At 45.6% G+C, this 24,093-nt stretch overlaps 1 protein-coding gene across 8 annotated transcripts in view; it reads left to right on the top strand.

The window, feature by feature from the left end:
• The window catches only part of USP34 (ubiquitin specific peptidase 34), a 1,084,964-nt gene that overhangs the window by 561,589 nt on the left and 499,282 nt on the right, over positions 1–24,093 (top strand). For all 8 annotated transcript variants that reach the window (XM_033939082.1, XM_033939080.1, XM_033939079.1 and 5 more), the window contains one exon: positions 10,608–10,691. In XM_033939082.1, the coding sequence (XP_033794973.1) occupies positions 10,608–10,691 (84 nt within the window). The remainder of the gene's footprint in view (positions 1–10,607; positions 10,692–24,093) is intronic.

Below are 24,093 nucleotides of genomic sequence, written 5' to 3'. Positions count from 1 at the left end.
CCTTTTTAATAAGCTACCTTAAAAACATGTTTTGACTAGTTTTCAGGATTTAAATTATACTAGTTCCCAAAAGTTAGTCCAAGAAATATGTTAAGGTAATCCAAATTAAAAGGCATCATCTTACATATTTTTGAGCATATTTCTCAGAAAGGGTCTATTGCTGTTCTTCTGTAAGCATCTGTTTAGGCATAAAATGTGTACTGATTTAAATAAAATAAAGGAGCCAGCAACTGTTCAAATAGAGTGATTAGTGGAGGTTCCCATCCTTCCCCTTGCTAGCTAAATACTGGGGTTGTCAAGGTACATGGTGCCCGGCAAAAGTGTTCAGGGGAGTAGAGTTGTGTTGTTGCCGCTCAACTATCATTCAGAATGGTGGTAGAAGAAGTGCTTAAGCAAAGGAAAAGGAATGGCCAGTAGGAAAAAGGAGATAATGATGCCCCTGTATAAGACTGAAGTGATTTTCCTCATTTAGAATATTTAGATTTCCTCATTATGAATAAGTACAATTTTGGAGGGTGCACCTTTAAAAAGATATAAACAGGATGGAGTAATATGTATACTTTGAAGGGAAGGCAGGAGAAAGGGAGATACAGTGAATTTTTAATACCTACACAGAATAAATGCACATGAGGCGAGTCTCTTTCAATTGAAAAGAAGCTCTGGAATGAGGGGCATAAGATGAAGCTGAAAGGAAATAGACTCAGAAGTAACCTCAGAACGAAAGATTAGGTTCTTACCTTTGCTAATCTTCTTTCTTGTAAATCCACACTTTATTCTGGGACCAGTGGGTTATTTCCATCTTCCCACCAGGACTTTGTAGGAAGCCTCAAACTTCAGAGGCTTAAAACCTCATCACTGTCCTTGTGAGCATCCGAGGGTAATCAAGGAACTGAAAGGGGTTATAGCCGAACTGCTTCAACTAATAGCCAATCTGTCGATCAAATCGGGAAAGATTCTGGAAGACTGGAAAGTGGCGAATGTTACACCGATCTTCAAGAAAGGTTTGAAGGGAGATCCGGGAAACTACAAACCGGTGCAGTGTTCTCCCCAGAAATTTTTTCCAGCTGGGTGGCATGAAAAAGTAGCTGGGTGGGGCAGGATGGGGAAATTTGGTGGTGGGGAAAATTAAGGGCTCCTTTTACTAAGCTGCAATAGCGGTTTTAGCGCGTGCAGAATTGCCGCGCTACACGGCTAGAATTAACGCCAGCTCAATGCTGGTGTTAGCATCTAGCACATGCAGCAATTCTGTGCAAGCTAAGTACGGCAGCCGCGCTGAGGTGCAGGTGCCATTTAAAGCAGCTCGGAAGGTTCTGGATCCAGCCGGTTGTGTACCCCCCTAGGGCTGGCACTCGGGGCGGTCTGCTACTGTATGAGGGGACAAAAAATAATAAAAAGAATGGATAACTTGACCGATTTAGACATGTCATACAATTATAACCACAAAAATGTCATAAAATGTAATTCTAAACTCAAAAGACTCCAGACGAAAAGCAGACTACAGAAAGGAAACCAGAAAAGACCAAACCCATAGTACTAAGATTCAAATGCTAAAATCGGACATGTCCATTATGAAGAGACATGTGGATCACTGCTAATTATAACTAGTGAGACGGTAACGGATAGCCAGACCTGGTGGACGGAAGCAATAAATACTGGAGCCAAAACCAGAGCAACTTGAATGGAAATATGGATACCTATTTATAATTTTGAGTAAAATTGCGATGCAAACATGCCATAGAAAAGAATAAATAATGTGTAAACTAAAAACCAAGAACAACATATTGTAACACCGAACTTAGAATTAATGAAATAACATGCTAAAAGACCTTAAACCCCACCCCTCTAAAATAGGGCATGTATATACTTAAAATGATGGCTGGTTACAAACAGTATGCCTAGACTATATAGACCTAAACAGGGCAAAAGTAAACGTATGGGAAATGAACAGCTGATAATACAGAGTGTATCTTTTGAAAACATAAGCGGATAGTAGCTCAAAGACAAGCCGACCGGGTAGATGAAAAGTGAAACCTGGGAAAGATCTAAATTATTGTTCAAATGAGCTTCTATTAAAACTAAAGAATAAAACCACAGCACTCAGGGAAAGTAAAAAAGGGAGAGTAAAATGGACTTACCGAATAGGTCTCTGCACTGATGAGATAAACTCGTAAGCAGAAAAAATATGAACACGCGACAGTGGGACTATGATATTTGATCCGTTGAAAGAGGCGCCAAAAAAGTGTCGGCAGTGGATTGGATGCACACTAATAGGGGAGGGGCATCGGGCTGTTAAAAAAGGCTGCTTTAATAAATAAATGAAAATACTGGTGAAAAACTAAATAAAAAACCAAAACCATGATAAAATGCTGAACCTGACTGCAAGTGGTAGTGAAAGTAGCATAAGGCACCCGTAGTACTGTTAGTGCCAGAGCTGCTTAGAATAAGGAACCGTGCTGTACATGAGGAGAAAAAAGAAAGAATGAGGTGATAAAAGATGTAAAGTGCTGGCCACTCACTGCACCACTTGATAAAACTAAGAGCAATGTTTTAGAGCAGGGGTGCCCACACTTTTTGGGCTTGCGAGCTACTTTTTAAAATGACCAAGTCAAAATGATCTACCAAAAATAATAAAAAAACAAAAACCACAAAGCACACTGTACGCATAGAAAATGTTAATTCATTCCTATTCCAGGGTTTTTTCAAAGAGGTCAAAGCATACAAAAATAGACAAATCCCCCCTCCCTTTTTACTAAACCACGCTAGCAGTTTTTAGCGTAGGGAGCTCTCGACGCTCATAGACTCCCTGCGCTAAAAAACGCTATTGCGGTTTTGTAAAAGGGGACCATAGTATAAAATATAGACAGCAGATATAAATTCAGCCACATTTTGATCACTAAATTTAAAATAAAATCATTTTTCCTACCTTTGCTGTCTGGTGATTTCATGAGTCTCTGGTTGCACTTTCTTCTTCTGACTGTGCATCTAATCTTTCTTCCCTTCTTTCAGCCTGTATGGTTCCTCTCCTCCAGACCTCATTTCCTCCCCCAACTTTTTCTTCCTCTCTCCCTGCCTCCCTTTCTTTTTTCTCTCTTCATGCCCCCTTTCTTTTTTTTCTGTTTCTCTTCTTTCCTTCTGTCTCCCTACCTGCCCTCTTTCTTTCTTTCTCCCTGCCCTCCCCCAAGCCACCGCCATTGCCGCCATTGGATAACAGGCCCCAAAGCCGCTGCCGCCCCAAGCTCTCCCTGCTTTCCTGCATCGGGCCGACCAGCATTCCTCTCCCCAACGTCAATTCTGCTGTCGGAGAGGAAGTTCCGGCCCAGCCAGGCAGCGATTGGTCAGAACTTCCTCTCAGACGGCAGAATTGACGTTGGGGAGAGGAAGGCTGATCGGCCCAGTAGATTGCGATCAACTTATTGGGCACCCCTGTTCTAGAGAAATGCTGCCGGGTCCTGCCTTCGCGGAAACAGAAAGTAGGCAGGACCCGGCAGCAAGAACAGCAAATTGTAAGCTTCACTGATCTGTCTCCTGCCTTAGCCAGTAGCGAACGCATGCTCCGGGGCTGTAACATGTGCCTGCTGACTTCCTTCTCTTCTCTTCCCCCCCCCCCCCCGGACATAACTTCTGGTTTCGGAGAGAAGAGAAGGGAAGCCGGCACGCACACTAGAGCCCCAGAGCATAAGTTTGCTACGGGCTAAGGCGTGAAATCTCCAAGCCATTTTTTTTTAAATGTTGAGCAGCGGCAGCAGCAGCAGAATTCACGATCGGATGATAGCCGGGCAGTCATCTAAATTAGCCGGGCAGAGCGCCCGGCTAAAAGGCCCTAGGGAGAACACTGCGGTGAGTCTGACCTCAATACAGGGAAAGATGGTAGAGGTTCTGATAAAGGACTGCATCATTGATCACCTTGACGGGGACAATCTGATGAGGACCAGCCAGCACGACTTCATCAAAGGAAGATCTTGCTTGACGAACTTGCACTTCTTCAAGGGAGTAAACAGGCAGATAGACAAGGGTGACCCAGTCAACATTGTATATCTGGATTTTCAGAAGGCATTCGATAAGGTCCCGCATTAACGACTACTTTGAAAAATGCAAGCCATGGAATCGAGGGTGAAATACTCAACGTGGATTAAAAACTGGTTGGCGGATAGAAAACAGAGAGAGACTGGAAAAGCATCATGAATGGAGTGCCACAGGGTTCAGTGCTTGGGCCCGTGCTCGTCAACATATTTATAAACGACCTGGAAATTGGTACAATCAGCAAGGTGATTAAATTTGTGGATGATACGAAGTTATTCAGAGTAGTGAAGAGACGGAAGGATTGCAAAGACCTGCAACGTGATATAAACACACTTGAGAAATGGGCCGTGACATGGCAAAGGTTTAACGTGGATAAGTGTAAGGTGATGCATGTCGGTAACAAAAATCTTATACATGAATACAGGATGTCTGATGCAATACTCGGAGAGACCCCCCAGGAAAGAAACTTGGGAGTACTGGTCGATAAGTCAATGAAGCCGTCTGTGCAATGCGCGGCAGCAGTGAAAAGGGTGACAGAATTCTAGGAATGATTAAGAAGGTTATCATGCCACTGTACAGGGTCATGGTACGCCCCCACCTGGAATACTGCATTCAGCACTGGTCGCCGTACATGAAAAAGAACACAGTACTACTCGAAAGAGTCCAGAGATGAGCGACTAAAATGCTTAAGGGGCTGGAGGAGTTGCCGTACAGTGAGAGATTAGAGAAACTGGGCCTCTTCTCCCTAGAAAACAGGATACTGAGGGGACATGATCGAAGCATTTAAGATAATGAAGGGAATAGACTTAGTAGATAAAGACAGGTTGTTCACCCTCTCCAAGATAGAGATAATGAGAGGGCACTCTCTAAAGGTAAAAGGGGATAGATTCCATACAAACGTAAGGAAGTTCTTCACCCAGAGTGGCAGAAAACTGGAACATTCTTCCGGAGTCTGTTATAGGGGAAAACACCCTTCAGGGATTCAAGATAAAGTTAGACAAGTTCCTGCTGAACCAGAACGTATGCAGGTAAGGCTAGACTCAGAGCACTGGTCTTTGACCTAAGGGCCGCCATGCGAGCGGACTGCTGGGCACGATGGACCAGTGGTCTGACCCAGCAGCGGCAATTCTTATGTTCTTAAAGCTGCCAGGAACATTTGTAGAGGATAAGAACAAGAGAGAGAGGGGAACAGGGACACTCCCTGACAAATAAGTCAATTCTGCTCTTATCAACAAATCCAAAAATGAAAAACAAGAGAACAGGTCATAAAACAGTAGAAACCCTACAGGCTGAGGCAATGGCCACCAGGAAGACCACCTTAATCTTAAGATCCATTAGGGATGCCTGCTCCAGAAGCTGATATGATGGACAAGCTAGAGAATGGAGAACCAGGTTAAGATTCCCAGTCAGACAGGGAAGGTGCAACAGAGGCCAAAGCTGCAGAGGGTCCCGCAGAAAGTGAGCCACGTCTGAATGAGCAGCCAATGAGTCCATCAGACAACGAGGACCCATATATGAAAGACTGGCAATCTGCACTCCTCCAGGAATTCCAGAACACGAGGGACTGACGGAACAGATGGGGTCCACCTGTCGCAGGCCACACCAGGCCTGATAACATCTCCAAGAATCTGAATGAGGTCAGGATGATCAGGAAAAGAGGCAGATTGTTGCCTCTGGTCACCCATGAGGGAACATTCTGCAGTGACAGGCTGCTCAGACTGCAGCTTTAATTCCTGGAGAGATTCAGAGATCAAATCCACAAGATGCACATGCTTGATAAATCTGCGTACAGTGGGATCTTCCCCCAAATCAGGGGCTCCGCACCTATCCAGATCATGGAGAGCCACCAGATCTGCCACATTTATGGATGCTGTGGTGCTCCCCTGTGAAAGCAGAGACATGGAATGCATATCAGGTGCAACTGTGGGCACTTTCAGCTTGCCTGATGGCACCCCCGAGGGAAGGAGGAGAAAAGATCCTGATCCATCAGAGCAGAGGTCCTCTTTACCAGAATGGAGTCCGGCAGAAGAGAAACAGGCAGAGACTTTTTAACCAAGTATGCCTGATAAAGCATATTAACGCATCCAGGGAAAACCCATCCTCCGCGGTAGGAGTCAACTCATGCGTATTAGGTTTGGACTGTTTAGAGGTTTTATGGAGTTTGTCTCTTGCGATGTGCTTGCGTTTTGCCGAAACATCACCTGCACACTTCCCAGGGTCCCCAATGCCGGATTTGGGACAGAAGACGCTAGAAGACCTTCCTTGGAGGTCAAAGGCACTGAATCTGGGTAAGCCTCACACCCCTTGCAGGCCACAGCAGATGTGGTACACGGCTACGCATCCGAAAGCTATCCACCGTAAATGAGGCAGGAATCCATGGGGAGGTCATCTATGTGGTTTTCTTTCAAAAATGAAGCTGGCAAGTATAAAAAAGGACTTTAAGATCAAATCTGGAAAAATTCAAGATGACCACAGAGGGCCTACTGTGACAAAAATAGCCCTTGAAAACCACAGAGGACCTTCAGAAACAGCAATTTTAGGGGGGGAGGGGTAGGGCATGCAGGGAAACCATCTAAAACCCCCTTTTTATAAAAAAAAAAAACCCCCAAAAAAACCAAATCTCTGATTCAAGCTGTCAGCTGGTACTCACAGAAACACATGCTGACCGGAAAATACTGCAGACAGAGCTGAAACAGCTCACAGATAGATCCTCTGCCTCAACTTGCTGGAAAGCTGAACTTTGAATCTTCCGACTGTCCCACCGGCCTGAAATCTATGGCTGGTCACCTCCGCCACCCTCAGGCACGTCACTCAGCATGCCTGGTGGAGGAAAGCAGTCTGGCTACGATCCCGGGTACGCCTCCATGGATCCACGCAGCTTGTACTCGACCCACTAGCGGATGAACCTGGGGTGAGCTAGCTCCCAAGGGAATGATCCCTGACCTTACACGCAGACTGTCCAGAGGGCTTACTGACAAGCAGTGAACCCTACAGAAGCAGACTTTCCCCAAAGGTCTGTGATCTCCCACAGTCAGAGCTGTCTCCACGCAGCTCCTGATTGGTGAGGCCCAGCTTTAGTATAGGAAGAGACGGTTGGAGCATACCGAGAGTAATTTCCTTCATTCGCTGGCGCTCCAGCTGCTCTCTCCTGCCTCTCCAGCTGCCCTTTCCTGCCTCCCCTTCACGGTCGGAAAATACTGTGAATGACCGGGACTGCGAATTTGCGGGGGAGTACTGTATATTGAAGAGGGCGTGTATAAAGATATAAAGATTGCACTTGACTGTGGTACCATAAAAGGCGCTACCACACAAACCTTAGAGAATAGTTAAGCTCTAGAACCTGTTGCCAGAAGGATATGGCATTCTGGCATCTCTCCTCCCTTCCCTCCTTCCATTTTGTGATCTCGCATCTCCCTGTCCTGCTCTTCCACCTCTCACCTACCTTTCTCTCCTGCTTCCCTTCCATGGTCTGGCCTTTCTCTCTCCTTCCCTCTTCCTCCAGTAATCCAACATTTCTCTTATTCCCTTTCTCCTTTCTTGTGGTCTTGTATCTTCTGTTCTGTCCTCTCCTTCCCTTCTCTCCCCTGGAAGTCTGGCATCTCTTTGTTGTTTTTCTTCTCTATCCCCGCAATCCAGCATTTTTTTAATGACTACCCCTTGCGATCCCCCAGTGACCCCACTGCGTTTCTCCCCTCCACGGGATCTGATAAGGCAGCTATTTTTGCATTCTTCAGGCTACCAGCAACTTGAAGTAAGTACACTGTCTTCAGCAGCCTGGAATTTTTCCCCTCTGCTACTGCTTCATTCTTAAGTGGGGACAGGAAGTAATAGCAGAGGGAAAACTTCCAGGCAGCTTCCAGACAGACATGCTGATGGTGACCCAAAGAGTAAAAGAGCAGCTGCAGCAATGGATCCCACCATCCCCAGACCCAAAATCTCTCCTTAACTACTCTTTCTTGTAACATGTCTCTCCCTTCTTCCCCACCACCTCAGGGTCCACCATCTCTTCCCAAGTACCCTCCTATCCAGCATCTCTATACCCCCTCCCTCCACACCGTCCCCTGGGTCCAACTTCTCACCCTTTCTTTTACCTTCCTCCATCCCATTATCCACCATCTCTCTCCCCCTCCTTTGTTTCCTAGCCCATTATTTCTTCCCCTTCCCCTCCCCTCTCCTCAATCTAGCATACACCCCTCTGTTTGAGCCCCCTCTCCCATGAACTTCAAGAAGGGATTTTAGGGTAAACAGGGCAGTTGCCCTTGGTCCTGTGGCTTTAGGAAGCCCTCCCTCCCGAAGGCTTTTGTGCTTCTCCCTTGTTTCCTCCCTTGTCCTGCATCCCCCTGGCCTTCCCAGTCTAATTTTAGACGTTCATTATTGGCTGCAGAGAAATCACTGGCGCTGGAGCATTTCTCAGAGGCAGCCCACAGCCTCTGCTGCATTTTCACTCTGCTGTGGTCTGTCCCATGTGGAAACAGGCTTCCTCTCACCTCCTGCCAATGCCGTGCTTACTGCGTGCAAGCTTGTCATCTATTACTGAAGTAATTAATCTACTTGCCAGAAATTAAGATAAATGCTTACCTAAGAAATCGGACTACTTTTGCATACAAATAAAATACCCTTAAGACCATAGTCCTGGCAATCTGCTTTGTTTTACCTTTTGGCCTAATGCTTGCATCGCTGTGCACACTCTCGTTAGGTTCCTCTCTGGAAGTTGGTCTCCTCTTTTTTTTTTCTCCCAGCAAAGTTTCCGGTAGTATTGTGTGTTTTTTTTTCTTTCCCTCCATAATTTTGCTATGATTTTCCTGCATTTGAAAGCCCTTCCAAGTTATAGGTGCAACTTAGGCACCATAAATGTCTCTTTCTTATGTACAATTTAGAAAACAACTGAAAACTTTTCTTTTTTCAGAATTTCTTACAAATAATTTACAACATAATTGAAAATTTTCTTCTTTCCAGAATTTCTGATCTTACATTTTTTTATTGTATCTTTTTGATAAAGTTTTATAAACCGCATAGGACTTTTGTTGGTTAAGCGGTCTAGAAATCCGATGTTATGTTAGAATAAATTACTTGCTTGTTTCTTCTCTGCTGCCTTAAATGCAGTGTATTTTTAATTGAACCAAAAGCCAAATTAAACAAAAGCTTTAGTCTTCTCCCTTCTATTTCCCCTTTTCATTGCCTTGCTGTGAAGGACTCTCTTTATGATTACCTCCCAAATAATCAAGAGGACCAAACCTCTTTCTTGCAAGTTTTATTTTATAGTTTGAGCCCTAAAAAGAAACAAGATCGAGCTTTCACTAGGTCTGTAGAGTATTAAAACAGCCCTCCCTCTTCCCGTCTTTGAAACAAATTCTCTAATAGGGCTAGAAAGGTTCAAAGCATAAATGTGGTGAACAGTGAGGAAGGTGACACCCATAGCAGCAGTAGCACCAACAGTTTTAAAAATCAAACAGTTCATTTTCAAATGAATCACTATAATTTTGGCTCAAAAGTCTAACTCCCCTACCAATCAATTCCTTCCCTGTCCTCACCACTTCCTGTACGGGCAACGCAGCAACAGGAAATGCTTAATAAGAAACAAACCTATAGAACCTTTATTTTATTGCACCTAACAGAAACCCTGAGTCTCTTGGATCTCAAGCTTTTCTGTGACCCACTTGCTCTGCTGCTTGCCTCCAGTGCATGCTGTTCCGGTCTCGTTGAGAATTTTCATTGGTTCAGATGGGGCACAATGGACCAATTGCAAATGACCTCAGAGTCCCTAAGGTCATTTGTGATTGGTCCATTGTGCTGCAGCAGAACCAATGAAAAAAATCAGGTCTTTGCCAGCAAACCCGTTACCTGCCCAAAATAAGCCCAATTCTAGAAAAAAAACCAGCCCAAATACCCACCAATCGCCAAAGCCCTTTATTTCCCGCCGTGGGGCTTAAAAATGAGCCCAATTTGGCATGAAAACTGCCAATTTGGCAACACTGGTGATAAGGTAAGATGGGGAGGAATTAAACCTCTGATGTTTGAGGCTTCTTACAAAGTACTGGCAGGTAGACGGAAATAACCCACTGGTCCTGGAATAAAGTGGGATTGTACAAGAAAATACTTTTTCATGGAAAGGGTGGTGAAAGCATGAAATGGACTCCAGTGGTGGAGATGAAAAATTTATCTAAATTCAAGAAAACCTGGGATTTCTAAGGGAGAGGAAGAGATAGTAGATGGCAAGGCTAGGTAGATAGGCCACATGGTCTCTATCTGCTTTCATTTTTCTATATTTCTGTGCTGTGGAGAGGCCAGTTTTATAGACACATGAATATAACCTCATTGGCAAAAGAGAAATCATACAGTTAAATTTGGCTTCACCACACACGCATATTTGACCATGCCAACGGAAGAAGGAGAAATGTGCCACTGTTCAACTTGGTTTGTTAACTTTTCCGGTATTTTTGTGCAGTGAAATGTCCTAACATAACACACTGCTTTTTACCCATTAAAATAAAAATCAGGATAAATTTGTACAAAATGTTCTAGAAAAAAATTAGATACAGGTTAAACCAAGCATCTTGCTCAACTTTTCTTTCATGGACCATTCTCAGGGCAGTTACAGTGATTTGTATCCTGACTCAGATGATTCAAGTGAAGATCAAATAGAAAACAGCAAAAACACTTGGAGCTGCAAGGTAACAGTGGAATTTTTCCCTCTACCGTGTTTGTATGTTTACATTAGACTTTGAGGAAAAGCAAATTGTGAAGTGATTTATATCAAGGGACTAAAGACTTCTTCAGTAATGTATATAGGATGATGGTTATTAAAGAAATAATAAAATTATAGAGATGGGAGACCTTAAAGACTTCTTCAGTAATGTATATAGGATGATGGTTATTAAAGAAATAATAAAACTATAGAGATGGGAGACCTATAAGCATTAATAGATAAACTTAAGAATTGCCATCAAGGCCTGTCTTGTTTCTAACAAGTGGTCAATGTGAGGCACAGATACCTAGCAGGATCCCAAAGACTAAATAAATTCCATGTTGTTTAAATCTGAGGATGATCAGTGGCTTTCCCCAAGTTTATCTGGTTAAGAGCAGTTTGTGGGCTTTTTTGCCAGGGTATTGTCCAAATCTTTTTTTTTAACTTGACTGTGCCAACTGATTTTACTTATCCTCCAGTAATGAATCACAACACTTAATTGTACATTGAGTGAAAAAGTATTTTCTCTGTGTTTTAAATGTTCTACTTTATAATGTCATGGAATGTCTATTAGTCCTTTTTATTTTTTGAAAGAACAAAAAACTCCTTCCATTCTTGATATTATAGACCTATCATCTTTTGTCAGATGTCTCTTCTCCATCCTGTTCAGTGTTTTTTTTTTCCAGAGGGGAGCCATTCCATTTCCTTTATCAGTTGGTGCTTTTCTCTGTTTTTTTTTTTTTCTTATTCTCTTATATTATTTTTGATATGTGGTGACCAGAATTGCAAACAATCTACCATGTCGCACCATGGAGCAATATAGAAGTTTGGTATTCTCTGTTTTATTCTCAATTCCTTTTCGATAATCTGTTGATTTTTTTTGACTGCTGCTGCAGACTGATGACAGTAGATCTATTCTTGATTGGTGACTTCTTATGTAGAACCTATTATCATGGGGGTAATTCTCTTAAGTGGGTGCTAACATTTATACACCAGTTATGCATGTCAATGATTAGAATTTAATGGGAATATATGCATATGTGTGCATATACTCGTGTACATTGGACTAGATTAAGTAAATGGCACTCAAAAAATGGCACTCAAAAAAATCCTCGTGGAGTGCTGTTCAATAAAAGGCACTCCAAATGAATTCATGTGGGCATGTTGCCAGGAGTTGAAAAAGCTTCCTCTCCCACCCAGTAACTTTGCACTTAGAGAATGACACGGGGACCGCTTACCGCAGGAATGGAGCCATTTGCAACTGGTTTACTGCAGGAATGGGGACAAGACTTTTTACCGCCCCACAGGAATGGGGACAAGACCTTTTACCGCCCCGTGGGAGTGGCGAAAAGTCTTGCTCCTGTGGTAAAAAAATTGTACCCATGTCAGATTCGGCATCTCCTCCCTAGTTCTCTTGCGCCCATTTTTCCTTCAGGAGCCAGCCATGCCATGATGAAGACAGAAGGAACCCAGAACCAAAGCTTGAGACCAATGTGATTTGAAGAATAAAATTACCAGACAACATGTAGAAAAAAAAAATTATTTTATATTTTGTGATTAGAATATTTCAGATTTAAAATATGTATCCTGCTAGAGCATAACTGGAGACCGCAAAGCCCAGACTGTGCTTCTTTAGCTTCCAGCTGGCTTAGGGCTCTCTCTGATCAGGGAACAATTGCCCTAGTTGCACTCCCCTAACACTATTCTTGCCATGTGTGACTAAAGTATTCTGTTAACTTGATTTTTCTATGTAGCATTCTGTAGTACCGTATTTTCTCGCATATAACGCGCGCGCTATACGTGGTTTTTACGTACCGCGCATACCCTCGCGCGTTGTACAAAATTTTTTTTACATAGTTCCCCCCGACATCCGATTCACCCCCCGCAGGACCGCTCGCACCCCCACCCCGAAGGACCGCTCACACGCACCCCCACCCCGAAGGACCGCTCGCACGCACTCCCACCCGCACCCCCACAGCCTCCCAACCCTCCCCCATCATGTAGAAGCTCCTACCGGTGTCCTGCTGCTTCCTCTTGGCGGTTCCGACACCCGACACGATCGGGGCAAGAGGGAGCTCAAGCCCTCTTGCCCCAGCCAACCGCGGCACCCCCGACACGATCGGGGCAAGAGGGAGCTCAAGCCCTCTTGCCCCAGCCAACTGCGGCACCCCCGACACGATCGGGGCAAGAGGGCGGGCGAAAGGAGAGTCGGGCAGCATGCGCGGTATACGGGTGTGCGCGGTATATAAAAATTTCTGTACATAGATTTGTGTTTTTCGCGCGCTATACCCGTGTGCGCGTTTTACACTGGTGCGCGTTATCTACGTGAAAATACGGTAATTTGGTTTGTTCAGTTTTCACAATAGTGGAGGGGATATTTGTGAAAGGCAGGGGAGACAGGGGTTTTGTGATCCTTGCTCTGTATTATTTGTGTTTAGAAAATGACAATTGTACAGAATGTTGTCCCATTTTATAGTTTAATCAAATAAGTTCAGTATGAAATCATAACTATTCAAGGCTTGTGCAGATGGGATCTGACAGTTTGTGGGACGGAGACTGAGTTTGCAGGGCGGGGACGGGGCAGGGATGGGGACTGAGCTCATGGGTATAGGGCAGGAATGGGGACTGAGCTTGTGGTGATAGGACGGGGGTAAGCTCGCGGGAACAGGGTGGAAACGGTGATACATTTTTTCCCTGTGTCATTCTCTACTTTGCACTATTGCAAAGGGTTTTGTTGTCGGTATGAAATGGTATACTAAAGGTAGATATATTATCTGACTCATAATAAACATATGAATTGCCCTTGATGCAGGTGCTATAGTCGCTGAAACATGTTGGACTAAGTTATAACTGGTGGAAGTCTTAATATTTTACACCTGGTACCACCTTTTATATTGATGACTTTGAATAAAGCACTGTTTAAGCCGTTCTAAGCTGCCACACTGCTTCTTTTTATCTGCATGGACTTTGCAGTTGGTGATTGCCTTTCCTTTTGTTTGGCCATGAAATATTACATTACATTACATTACATTAGGGATTTCTATTCCGCCATTACCTTGCGGTTCAAGGCGGATTACAAAAGGTTAATTTAAAAAAGACAGAATTACAATGATTAGCTAGAGAGGTAAGTTGTAGATCTTAAGAGCATTTATGCAGTTGTTTGGGTTTTTTTTGTATAATTTTTCTTAATAGCTATGTGAGGAGAGGAGATTAATCTGTTCACTTAATCTTTTAGAGGTTTCTCTATTGCCTCTGATGTCATGGCAATGGGGAGGTTGTCATGCACACTGTGTGGACTCCTCCCACTGCCTGAAGCAGAGAGCTACCATTGGCTCTTATTTTAAGAGAGTTATTTTTTTCAGTTTGATGAAGGGTGTACAGAGGGCTCAGAAAGCAGCTGGTGGGAAAAGGTAGGGTTACCAGATATCCAGATTTCCCTGGTATGACACCCGGGGTCTGGGCCATCTCCCACAGCTCCCAGTTTGGCGTGTCCCCTATAACTTGGGGAACTCTCAGATCTCTTTTTACCAGGTTTACTGTGGTCTACAACAGTGTTTCCCAACCCTGTCCTGGAGGACCACCAGCCAGTCGGGTTTTTGGGATAACCCTAATGAATATGCATGAGAGAGATTTGCATATAATGGGGGTGAAAAGCATGCAAATCTGCTCCATGCATATTCATTAGGGCTATCCTGAAAACCTGACTGGCTGGTGGTCCTCCAGGACAGGGTTGGGAACCACTGGTCTACAAGATGACATTGGTAAATAACCTTTTCTTCTTGGTAATAAAGCACAATTGTCAGAATGGTTTCAATTTCCAAGCTTTTATTATGGATCACAGCACTACTCTTCTGGTGACCCAGCAAGTCACAAAACATACACTTCCTTCAGGGAAACGGTATAACAGGAAAACTCAAACCAAAATATATCACATTGCTTTCTGTTCAAAAAGATTTCCCAAAAAAAGGAAAAAGAGCTTTAGGGTTTTCAACTGGCTTCTTAGAGGCTTCAGCAGTTGTTTACCACACAACAGCCTCTCCATTAGCCACAGCTCTATAATAGGATAAATGTTCAGTTCAGGGTTTTGGGACACTGATCCCCCAAGCTATATGCATAGAGGTAACTAGCTGCTTAGAGAAGTTCTCTGACAGCTCCCACAAAACTATTCCCAACTGCTTGCTTTCTCTTTTCCTAGGGATGCCAGATTTTCCGTCTGGAAAATCCGGACCCCCTTAGACCCGCTTCCAGGCCCACCCATCCCCGCCCTGCCATGCCCCGGTTCCACCGGGTCACACCTCCAAGCCTGCCCCAAGCCATGCCTCCTCTACAGCATTGAGTCCCTTGATGCAGACCAAACAACGACACCACCGCTCTCCAGCTTCGCAGGTTGTCTCTCCTATACTGTGTGCATGCTCATCGAGCTCACCCACTCCGAGACAACCTACTACACCTATGGTACCATCTGTTGGGCCATCAGTACCGGTGCCCTGCTCGATACCATTCAACTTCCGTCCATCTCAGCCAGGCAAATGATGAGACTATTAGGCCATATGACATCTGCAATCCACGTTACCCCCTTTGTGAGACTTCATCTCAGAACAGCTCAGTGATCCCTGGCGTCTCAACGTTTCGATCCAGAAACGTTCTCACAGAACATTACAATCACATTATTGCTTCGTCAATCTATTCAGTGGTGGATGAATTCCTAAAATCTTTCCAAAGGGCTGCTGTTTCAAACACCTCCACATCAGAAGGTCTTCACCACAGACTCGTCCATGTATGCTTGGGGAGATCACCTGAATGGCCTACAGACGCATGGTCATTGGTCTGTACAAGAACAGAAGCTCCACATAAACCTCTTGGAACTCAGAGTGACTCTCAACGCTCTAAAGATATTTCAGCACAATATATCCAGTCACGTCCTTGTCTGTATGGGCAATCAAGTTGCAATGTATTACATAAACAAACTAGGAGGTACAGGTTCTCTAACTCTCTGCCAAGAAGATTTGGACCTGGTCAATTGCTCAAAACATATATCTCAAAGCTGTCTATGTTTAAGGAGCGCAAAATACACTTGCCGACAAACTTAGCAGATATCTTTATCCGCACAAGTGGATGCTCTACTCCAAAGTCTTGCATCAGATATTTTCTTTTTGGGAGACTCCTCAGATATACCTATTTGCATCCCCCAACAATCACAAACTGTCTCAATTTTGTTCTAGGCAATACTCTCCTCATCGTTTGGATGCAGATGTCTTTCTCCTTGATTGGACAGGCAAGTTCCTTTATGCGTTTCCTCCACTGGTGGTGCAGGTCACTAAATGAACCTCCTTTCCTAGTGATGGAGTGGTGATGTTAAAGGATCCTCAGGACTGCAAAGTGGACTTGCTCCTAGAGATTAAAGCGGCAGCTCTGTCTTCCTTTGTGATACATGCTTGTCACACTCGCCTGTCTTGAGCCTCTGACCCAATAAATGGGAAATATCTCCAAATGCTCCTCTCAGGGGTGAATTGTTTTGCTGATGCTCTGTATGATATTATCATAATCAGACTTCCCCGCCATAATTTGACATTTCCCCTCCATAATCAGACATTTCTTGTGCACTCCCACTTTATTCCGGGACCAGTGGATTATTTCAGTCTACTTGTCAGGACTTTGTAGGAACCCTCAAACTTCAGAGACTTAAACCCCTCCCCCCTCTTACCTCATCATTGTCCCTGTAAGCATCAGTTTTCCTTCCTACAAGCCAGACTGTAGGAGCTTGTCTTTTCTGCTCATTTTATTTCATGTAATATGTCTTCCCTCCGTGTCTGAGACGGATAGCAGCCCATGGAGACCACTTAGATCATCCTCTCAGAATCTTTTAACCATTCCCTCTTTAAAAATAATAGGCACAAGAAGATTAAACATGTTCTTGGTAATGGGCCCCCAATGGTGGAACTCATTACCACAGTATATTAAAAATGAAAAGGAGCTTCCCTCTTTTAAAAAATCACTAAAAACTCATCTTTTTAAAGATGCTTTTAACATTTAAATTTAAATTTTTAACCCTCCCCCCTCCTTTTGCTCTTCTCCTTTTTTTGTTTTCTCTTCACAACGATAAATTGTAACTTTTCCCCCTTTTCCTCCCAACTCAAGTATGTCTTGTTTTCAAGTAATTGTTATTTTGTTCGTTAGTTTTGTATTTCTACTCTTTTTATAATTATGTACATCGCTTAGCAAACCGATTAAGCGATACATCAAATATTAATAAACTTGAACTTGGTGATCCTGGTCACACCCGATTGGCCAAGGCAGCCGTGGTATACTGACTTGGTTCAGCTTCAACAGGATCTGGGGCTTCGGCTACCCTGTCATTCTCACCTCCTGACACAGGGTCTGATTGTGCTGCAGGATCAGGACCACTTTGATCCTATGGTATGGATATTGAACATGCGACCTTAACTAGCCAGGACAGTGCAAGGCTAGCCAAAGGGAGATTGTAGGAACTGTGCCTAGTCCTGAGCACATGGCAGAACAGTGAGCGAAGCAGAAAGTGTGCTAGCAGGAAGGAGCGGAGAGAGGAGCAGAGAAGGCGGTGCTAGCAGGGGAAGAGGCGAGAGCTAACTCCGCCCACCCCCGACGTCACCAGCCAAACTCCCCCCATAAAAGGGGACGAGCCAACGGCGCGCAGCCGTTCGGCGAGAGCGCCTTTGCGAAGAGCCTAATCTTTTCCCTATTCTTTAAACTTTATTCTAAACTTTCACCCTAACCCACAGGCAGACACCCTCTCAAATACCCTAATCTTTCAAACTCTCTCTCTGATCTTTCAATCTCTCACTCTGACTCAAAGACAGATATTTCTTCTAACTCTCTAACTTACTCACTATCAGGCAGACCTCAGCTACAACTTGGTTATGGCAGGGAGAACAAGAAGCGCCATGTCTGCAATCAAGACCAACTGTCCGGTAACTGGGGGGACCCAGGGGGCGATCACCGTATGCGTGCAGAAAGAGGAGGACCCAGGATTGTGGACAGAGGTCTCCGTGCAGACCGAGATCATCCCCCCCCCCTGTTCTCCACAGTCTCTACACAGACAGAGGAGGTCGACCAGCTAGACGGAGACATCATGCAGGAACTTAGGAGTCTCAGGGAGGAGGTGAAACGCCTGAGAAGCATCCGAGAGGATGAGGCCTACATTGACGGAGACGTCCAGGAGCTGTCCCAAATCACTGAGCTGGCCCAAGTCATGTCCTCCCTTGAGACACCCAAATCGCCAGCTTTGAAACCAACAATTGGGGTACAGGAGATGGCTGGAGACGCTGACTCCTGGCAGCTGGTGACCTCCTCCACGGGCAAACACCAGAGATCCCCCCCCTCTTTCAATCTCTTCACCCTCTTCTTCTTTTTCTCACCAACAGGGCAGCTTTACATCCACCCCACAACTCACCCTGAGGAACAGATTCCAGATCCTACAGGTAGAAGATGTTGATAAGGAGCAGGAGGATGCCGACAAGGAGCAGGAGGTAGTCCAGCGCACGGCTCCAACTCCGGGGACAACTGATCGGCTCCCCCCAAAGAAGCGCAGAGTAATAGTCATTGGGGACCTCAGACCGGATATGTAGTCAAGGGAGGTTTGCTGTCTGCCTGGAGCCAGGGTCCGAGATGTCACTGCCTATCTTGATAGGCTTCTCAAGCTCCAAGATCACTTCCCCATGGTCCTCATCCACATTGGCACAAACGACACTGCTAAGAACACCCCGGAGAACATAACTAGAGACTTTGGAGCCCTGGGTGAGAGGCTGAAGCAGACAGGAGCGCAGGTGGTCTTCTCCTCGATCCTCCCAGTTAGAGGCAAAGGAAGTGCCAGGGATGAGCGTATACTGAGGACTAACGAGTGGCTTCAAGGATGGTGCCGGGAAATGAACTTCGGATTCCTGAACCATGGACAGGCGTTGCAAGGACTTCAGGGACCAGACAGACTCCATCTGACCATCAGGGCTAAGCATGTCTTTGGACACCGACTAGCCCGCCTGCTTCGTAGGGCTTTAAACTAGGTAAGTCGGGGGAGGGTACCCACTCAGATACAAGTGCAGTAAGGAACGATCCTGACGAGGTGAGTCGAAACTCCGATTCTAAGTCCAAAGTAAGTGCCCCCATTGCAAACAATTCTCTAGAAGTCACACTACCCAAGGTGGGAAACTCCCCACAGGGACTTAGCAATCACGGGGTATGGAGGGCTATGTATGTTAATGCACACAGTTTAGGCAATAAGATTCTAGAATTAGAGACCGAAAAAATGAATGCCGACCTTGACGTGGTGGCAATATCCGAAACTTGGTTCACAGACTCTCAAGGGTGGGATATGGCTATACCGGGATACAACTTATTTCGTCAGGACAGAGAGGGAAAGTCAGGGGGAGGGGTGGCACTATACATTAAAGAAGACATCAAAACTACCAGAATCACAGATGTCAAGTACACCGGGGAATCCCTCTGGGTGAACCTGGCCAGAGGCAGGGGAAAATGCCTGTATCTTAGTGTAGTATATAGACCTCCAAGACAACTGGAAGACAAAGACTCCGAATTAATTGAAGACATAGAGAATATCACTCTACGGCAGGAGTGTCCAATGTCGGTCCTCGAGGGCCGCAGTCCAGTCGGATTTTCAGGATTTCCCCAATGAATATACATGAGGTCTATTTGCATGCACTGCTTTCATTGTATGCTAATAGATCTCATGCATATTCATTGGGGGAAATCCTGAAAACCCGACTGGATTGCGGCCCTCGAGGACCGACATTGGACACCCCTGCTCTACGGGGAGACGCTGTTCTGCTAGGGGACTTCAACATGCCTGACGCAGATTGGAACTCATACTCAGCAACAACCAGCGGTAGTAGGAGACTGTTAACATCCATAAAGGGAGCACGACTCAAACAAATGGTATTGGAACCCACTAGGGCCCAGGCGATCCTGGACCTGGTACTCACCAACGGGGATAACGTCTCCAAGGTCTCAGTAGGAGATACGCTAGCCTCCAGCGACCACAACATGGTGTGGTTCTACCTCAGGAAAGGTTTCCCTAGATCAAACACGAAAACTTCCGAGGCACTGACTTCGAACGCATGGGAGATTTCGTCAACCGGACACTGCAGAACCAAGCTACGACCAATAATGTGGAAGCTATGTGGTCATCCCTGAACTCTACCATACAAGAAGCGACAAGCCTCTACATTAAATCAGTACACAAACGGCAGAGAAACAACAAACCCCAATGGTACTCTGCAGAAATCTCGCACCTCGTCAAGGAGAAGAAAAAAGCATTTATTTCCTACAAATGAACAGAGACTAGGGAAGCTAAACTAGAACATAGGGCGAGGTCTGCAGCGGTCAAAACGGCAGTCAGGGAGGCCAAACTTCAAGTGGAAGAGACTCTGGCAAAGAACATGAAGAAAGGGGAAAAAACCTTCAAGTATATTAGTGATAGGAAAAAGAACACAGACGGGATTGTACGCATTAGAAAACCAGATGGGAACTGCGCAGAATCAGATTCCGATAAAGAAGAACTACTGAATGAATACTTCTGCTCGGTCTTCACCTGCGAGGCACCGTTTCAGAATTTCGAGTTCACACCTGGCGACGTCTACTACGAACTGGCAAGACTCAAGGTGAACAAAGCCATGGGACCGGACAATCTACACCCCAAGGTGCTCAGTGAGCTGCGTGATGTCCTGGCAGAACCGCTATCAGGACTCTTCAATCTCTCCCTAAGTTCGGGGAGAGTCCCCATAGACTGGAAAACAGCTAATGTCGTTCCACTGCACAAAAAGGGTTGCAGGGCAGAGGCTGCAAACTACAGACTGGTGAGTCTCACATCAATAGTATGCAAACTCATGGAAACACTAATCAAATGTAAATTAGATGCAATCTTGGATGAGGAGAATCTACGGGATCCCAGTCAACACGGATTCACCAAGGGTAGGTCCTGCCAATCCAATCTCATCAGCTTCTTTGACTGGGTAACAAAACAGTTAGACTTGGGAGAATCCGTGGACGTCGTATACCTAGACTTCAGCAAAGCTTTCGATAGTGTCCCGCATCGCAGGCTGTTGAGCAAGATGAAATCAATGGGGCTGGGAGAAACACTAACTACATGGGTCAATGACTGGCTGAGTGGCAGACTTCAGAGGTTGGTAGTTAACGGTACCCTCTCTAAAACATCAGAGGTGACCAGTGGAGTACCGCAGGGCTTAGTCTTGGGCCCGCTCCTTTTCAACATATTCATAGGTGACCTAACTCAGGGGCTTCAAGGTAAGGTAACGTTATTCGCTGACGGTGCCAAACTATGCAATATAGTGAGAGATGGTAATTCACCTGATAGTATGACACAGGACCTACATTTGTTGGAGCTTTGGTCCTCGACCTGGCAGCTGGGCTTCAACGCTAAGAAATGCAAGATCATGCACCTCGGCAGCAGAAATCTGAGCAGAACTTACACCTTGAATGGTGAGACCTTAGCTAGAACTTCAACAGAACGAGACTTGGGAGTGATCATCAGCGCAGACATGAAAACTGCTGATCATGTGGAGAAGGCTTCATCTAAGGCAAGACAGTTGTTAGGTTGCATCCGCAGGAGTTTCGTCAGCCGGAAGCCTGAAGTCATAATGCAATTATACAGAACCATGGTGAGGCCTCATTTGGAATACTGTGTGCAATTCTAGAGGCCACACTACCGAAAAGATGTGCTGAGAGTAGAGTCGGTGCAACGGATGGCCACCAGGATGGTCTCGGGGCTCAAGGATCTATCGTACGAGGAAAGGCTGAAAAATTTGCGGCTATACTCACTCGAGGAACGTAGGGAGAGAGGAGACATGATCGAGACGTTTAAGTATATTACCGGCTGTATCGAGATGGAAGAAGAGATTCTCTTTCTCTAAGGACCCTCAGCCACAAGAGGGCATCCGCTCAAACTCAGGGGCGGGAAATTTCATGGCGACACCAGGAAATATTTCTTCACCGAGAGAGTGGTTGATCCTTGGAACGAGCTCCCAGTTCAAGTGATCGAGGCAAACAGCGTGCAAGAATTTAAGAGCAAATGGGATGCCCATGTGGGATCCCTTAGAGGGTTAAGCCAAGGGAACCTGTCACCAGGAGTGGGATCCCTAGGATAGTAGACTTGGGGGTGGGTCAGTAGAGTGGGCAGACCTGATGGGCTGTGGCCCTTATCTGCCGTCATCTTCTATGTTTCTATGACTATTCTTTGGCTGTGATTGCCACATTGCTTCACAGCAAAAGGAAATTCACAGTGGCTGCTTATGTGAGTGTTTGGAGATGTTATCAGGCCTGGTGCGTCCTGAGACAGATGGATCAGTCTGTTCCATCGATTTCTCATGTTCTGGAGTTTCTGCAGGATGGCATGAAGAAGGGACTAGTGGTAGCTTCTCTCTGGGTGCAGATTGCCGGTCTTTCTTGTATGGGTCCTCCTTCTCTGAGTGACTCGTTCGCAGCTAATCCAGATGTGGCCCATTTTCTACTGGGCACTCTGTGACTTAGGCCTTCATTGCACCTTCTCTATCCGACTTGGAATCTTAGTCTGGTTTTCAGTTCTTCGGCTCATTCACCATGTGAGCCTCTGGAGCAGGCATCCATTGTAGGGTTTCGGAGCTTCACTCTATCTCCTACCAGGATACTTTTCTGCATATTACAGATTCAGGTGTGATGCTGGGCACTGTTCCTCCTTTTCTTCCGAAGGTGGTTTCTGCTTTCCATGTTAATCAGGAAGTCTGGCTTACTGCTTTTGCTTCCCCTGGATCTAGGGAGTAGGACTGAGTGTTGCAGTCTTTGGACATGCGCAAGCTCTTGTTGCATTACCTGGAGGTCACCAACGAGTTTCGCCTCTGACCAGCTGTTCATTCTGGTGGGCCTTGCCTACAAGGGTAGGCCAGCTGCTAAAGCTACCATTTCCAGATGGATCTGTATTGCCATTTCCAAGGCTTACATGGTGGCCGGAAAGAAGCCCCACCTCGTGGTGCGGGCTCATTCTACCAGAGGTGTTTTGTCCTCTTGTGCAGAGTTGTTAGCTGTATCTCTGGACGAGATTTGCAGGGCCGCTACCTGGTCCTCCTTGCATATGTTCTCTAAGTTTTATAGGATCGATATGGCAGCCAAGCAGGATGCTGCTTTTGGTGCCTCTGTTTTGGCACCGGGATCATTAGTCCTACCCTGATTTTTGGGACTGCCCTGTTACATTCCACTGGTCCCAGAATAAAGTGGGATTGCACAAGAATGAAAGATTAGGAGTTAGATTCACTAACCTGCCCGATAGTGGCCGATCCGTGGCAGGCTGACAAATTCGCAGAGGGTCAGCATGCTGCTAATGGGGTGATCCAGAAGCATGCTAGTAAGTGATCCAGAAGCATGCGCAGACCATCTTCTTTGTAGATAGTCTGTGCATGCTTACAAAGCTGCGAGCTGCTTTTCAGCTTTTTTTCTGTTTTTTTACTTTTTTATACTTCACGAGCCCATGGTTTTAACCTGCTTTAAACCCGTGGGTTAAAACATGGGCTTGCACTGTGTGGGAAGGGCAAGAGAGTCAGGGAGGCAGAGAGCTAGTTCAGGGAGGCAGAAAGCAGGAGAGCCGGGGAGGCAGAGAGCCAGTTTGGGGAGACAGAGAGCAGGTCGCGGCAGAAAGCAGGAAAGTCGGGGAAGCAGGGAGCTAGTTTGGGAAGGGAGAGAGCAGGGGAGGCAGAGAGCAGGTTTATTTCAGGGCTGCAGGGCTGGCAGGACAGTCAGAAAGGACGTGAGCGACTGGTCCCCAGCAGTTGCTTCTTGTTGGATTGGCCAGCCCAGTCGGTGTGCCTGAATTTTGCTAGTGAATCACATCCTTCCTATTTTACATTCTGTTTCCCCTCATTTGCATGCACGGACCGGAGGATGATCAGCCCAGAGGTAAGCGAATCGGGTCGGAGGAAAATTGGGTTGCAAAGGGGTCCCAAATTGATCGGTACATTATCGGTTTGCTTAGTGAATCTAGCTCTAGGTCCTTACCTTTGCTAATCTTTTTTCTTGTAAATCCACACTTTATTCCAGGAACCTGCCCTATACCTTTCTGATTCACCAATTGTCTGTCTTTCCTAGTACTGGTAAACTGGATTTCTGTTTTCTGACCAGCCTTTATAAGATTGTCATCAGAATGGGTATAGCACCTAGTTTTGTTCAGGAGCCCCCTTCTGACAATGTAGCCTGTGTCTCCTTATAGCACAGTTTTGTCTTTCAGGGTTCTAATAGTTTATGACCTGTTCTCTCGTTTTTCATTGTTGGATTTGTTGATATGAGCAGAATTGACTTATTTGTTGAGGAGTGTCCGCGTTCCCCTCTCTCTCTTGTTCTTATCCCTACAGATGTTC

The sequence above is a fragment of the Geotrypetes seraphini genome, chromosome 3 (assembly GCF_902459505.1).
Source record: "Geotrypetes seraphini chromosome 3, aGeoSer1.1, whole genome shotgun sequence".
In the NCBI taxonomy this organism is placed as follows: Eukaryota; Metazoa; Chordata; class Amphibia; order Gymnophiona; family Dermophiidae; genus Geotrypetes; species Geotrypetes seraphini.
Note: the sequence above shows the minus strand (reverse complement) of the source record. Positions and strands in the feature narration are given on the sequence as shown.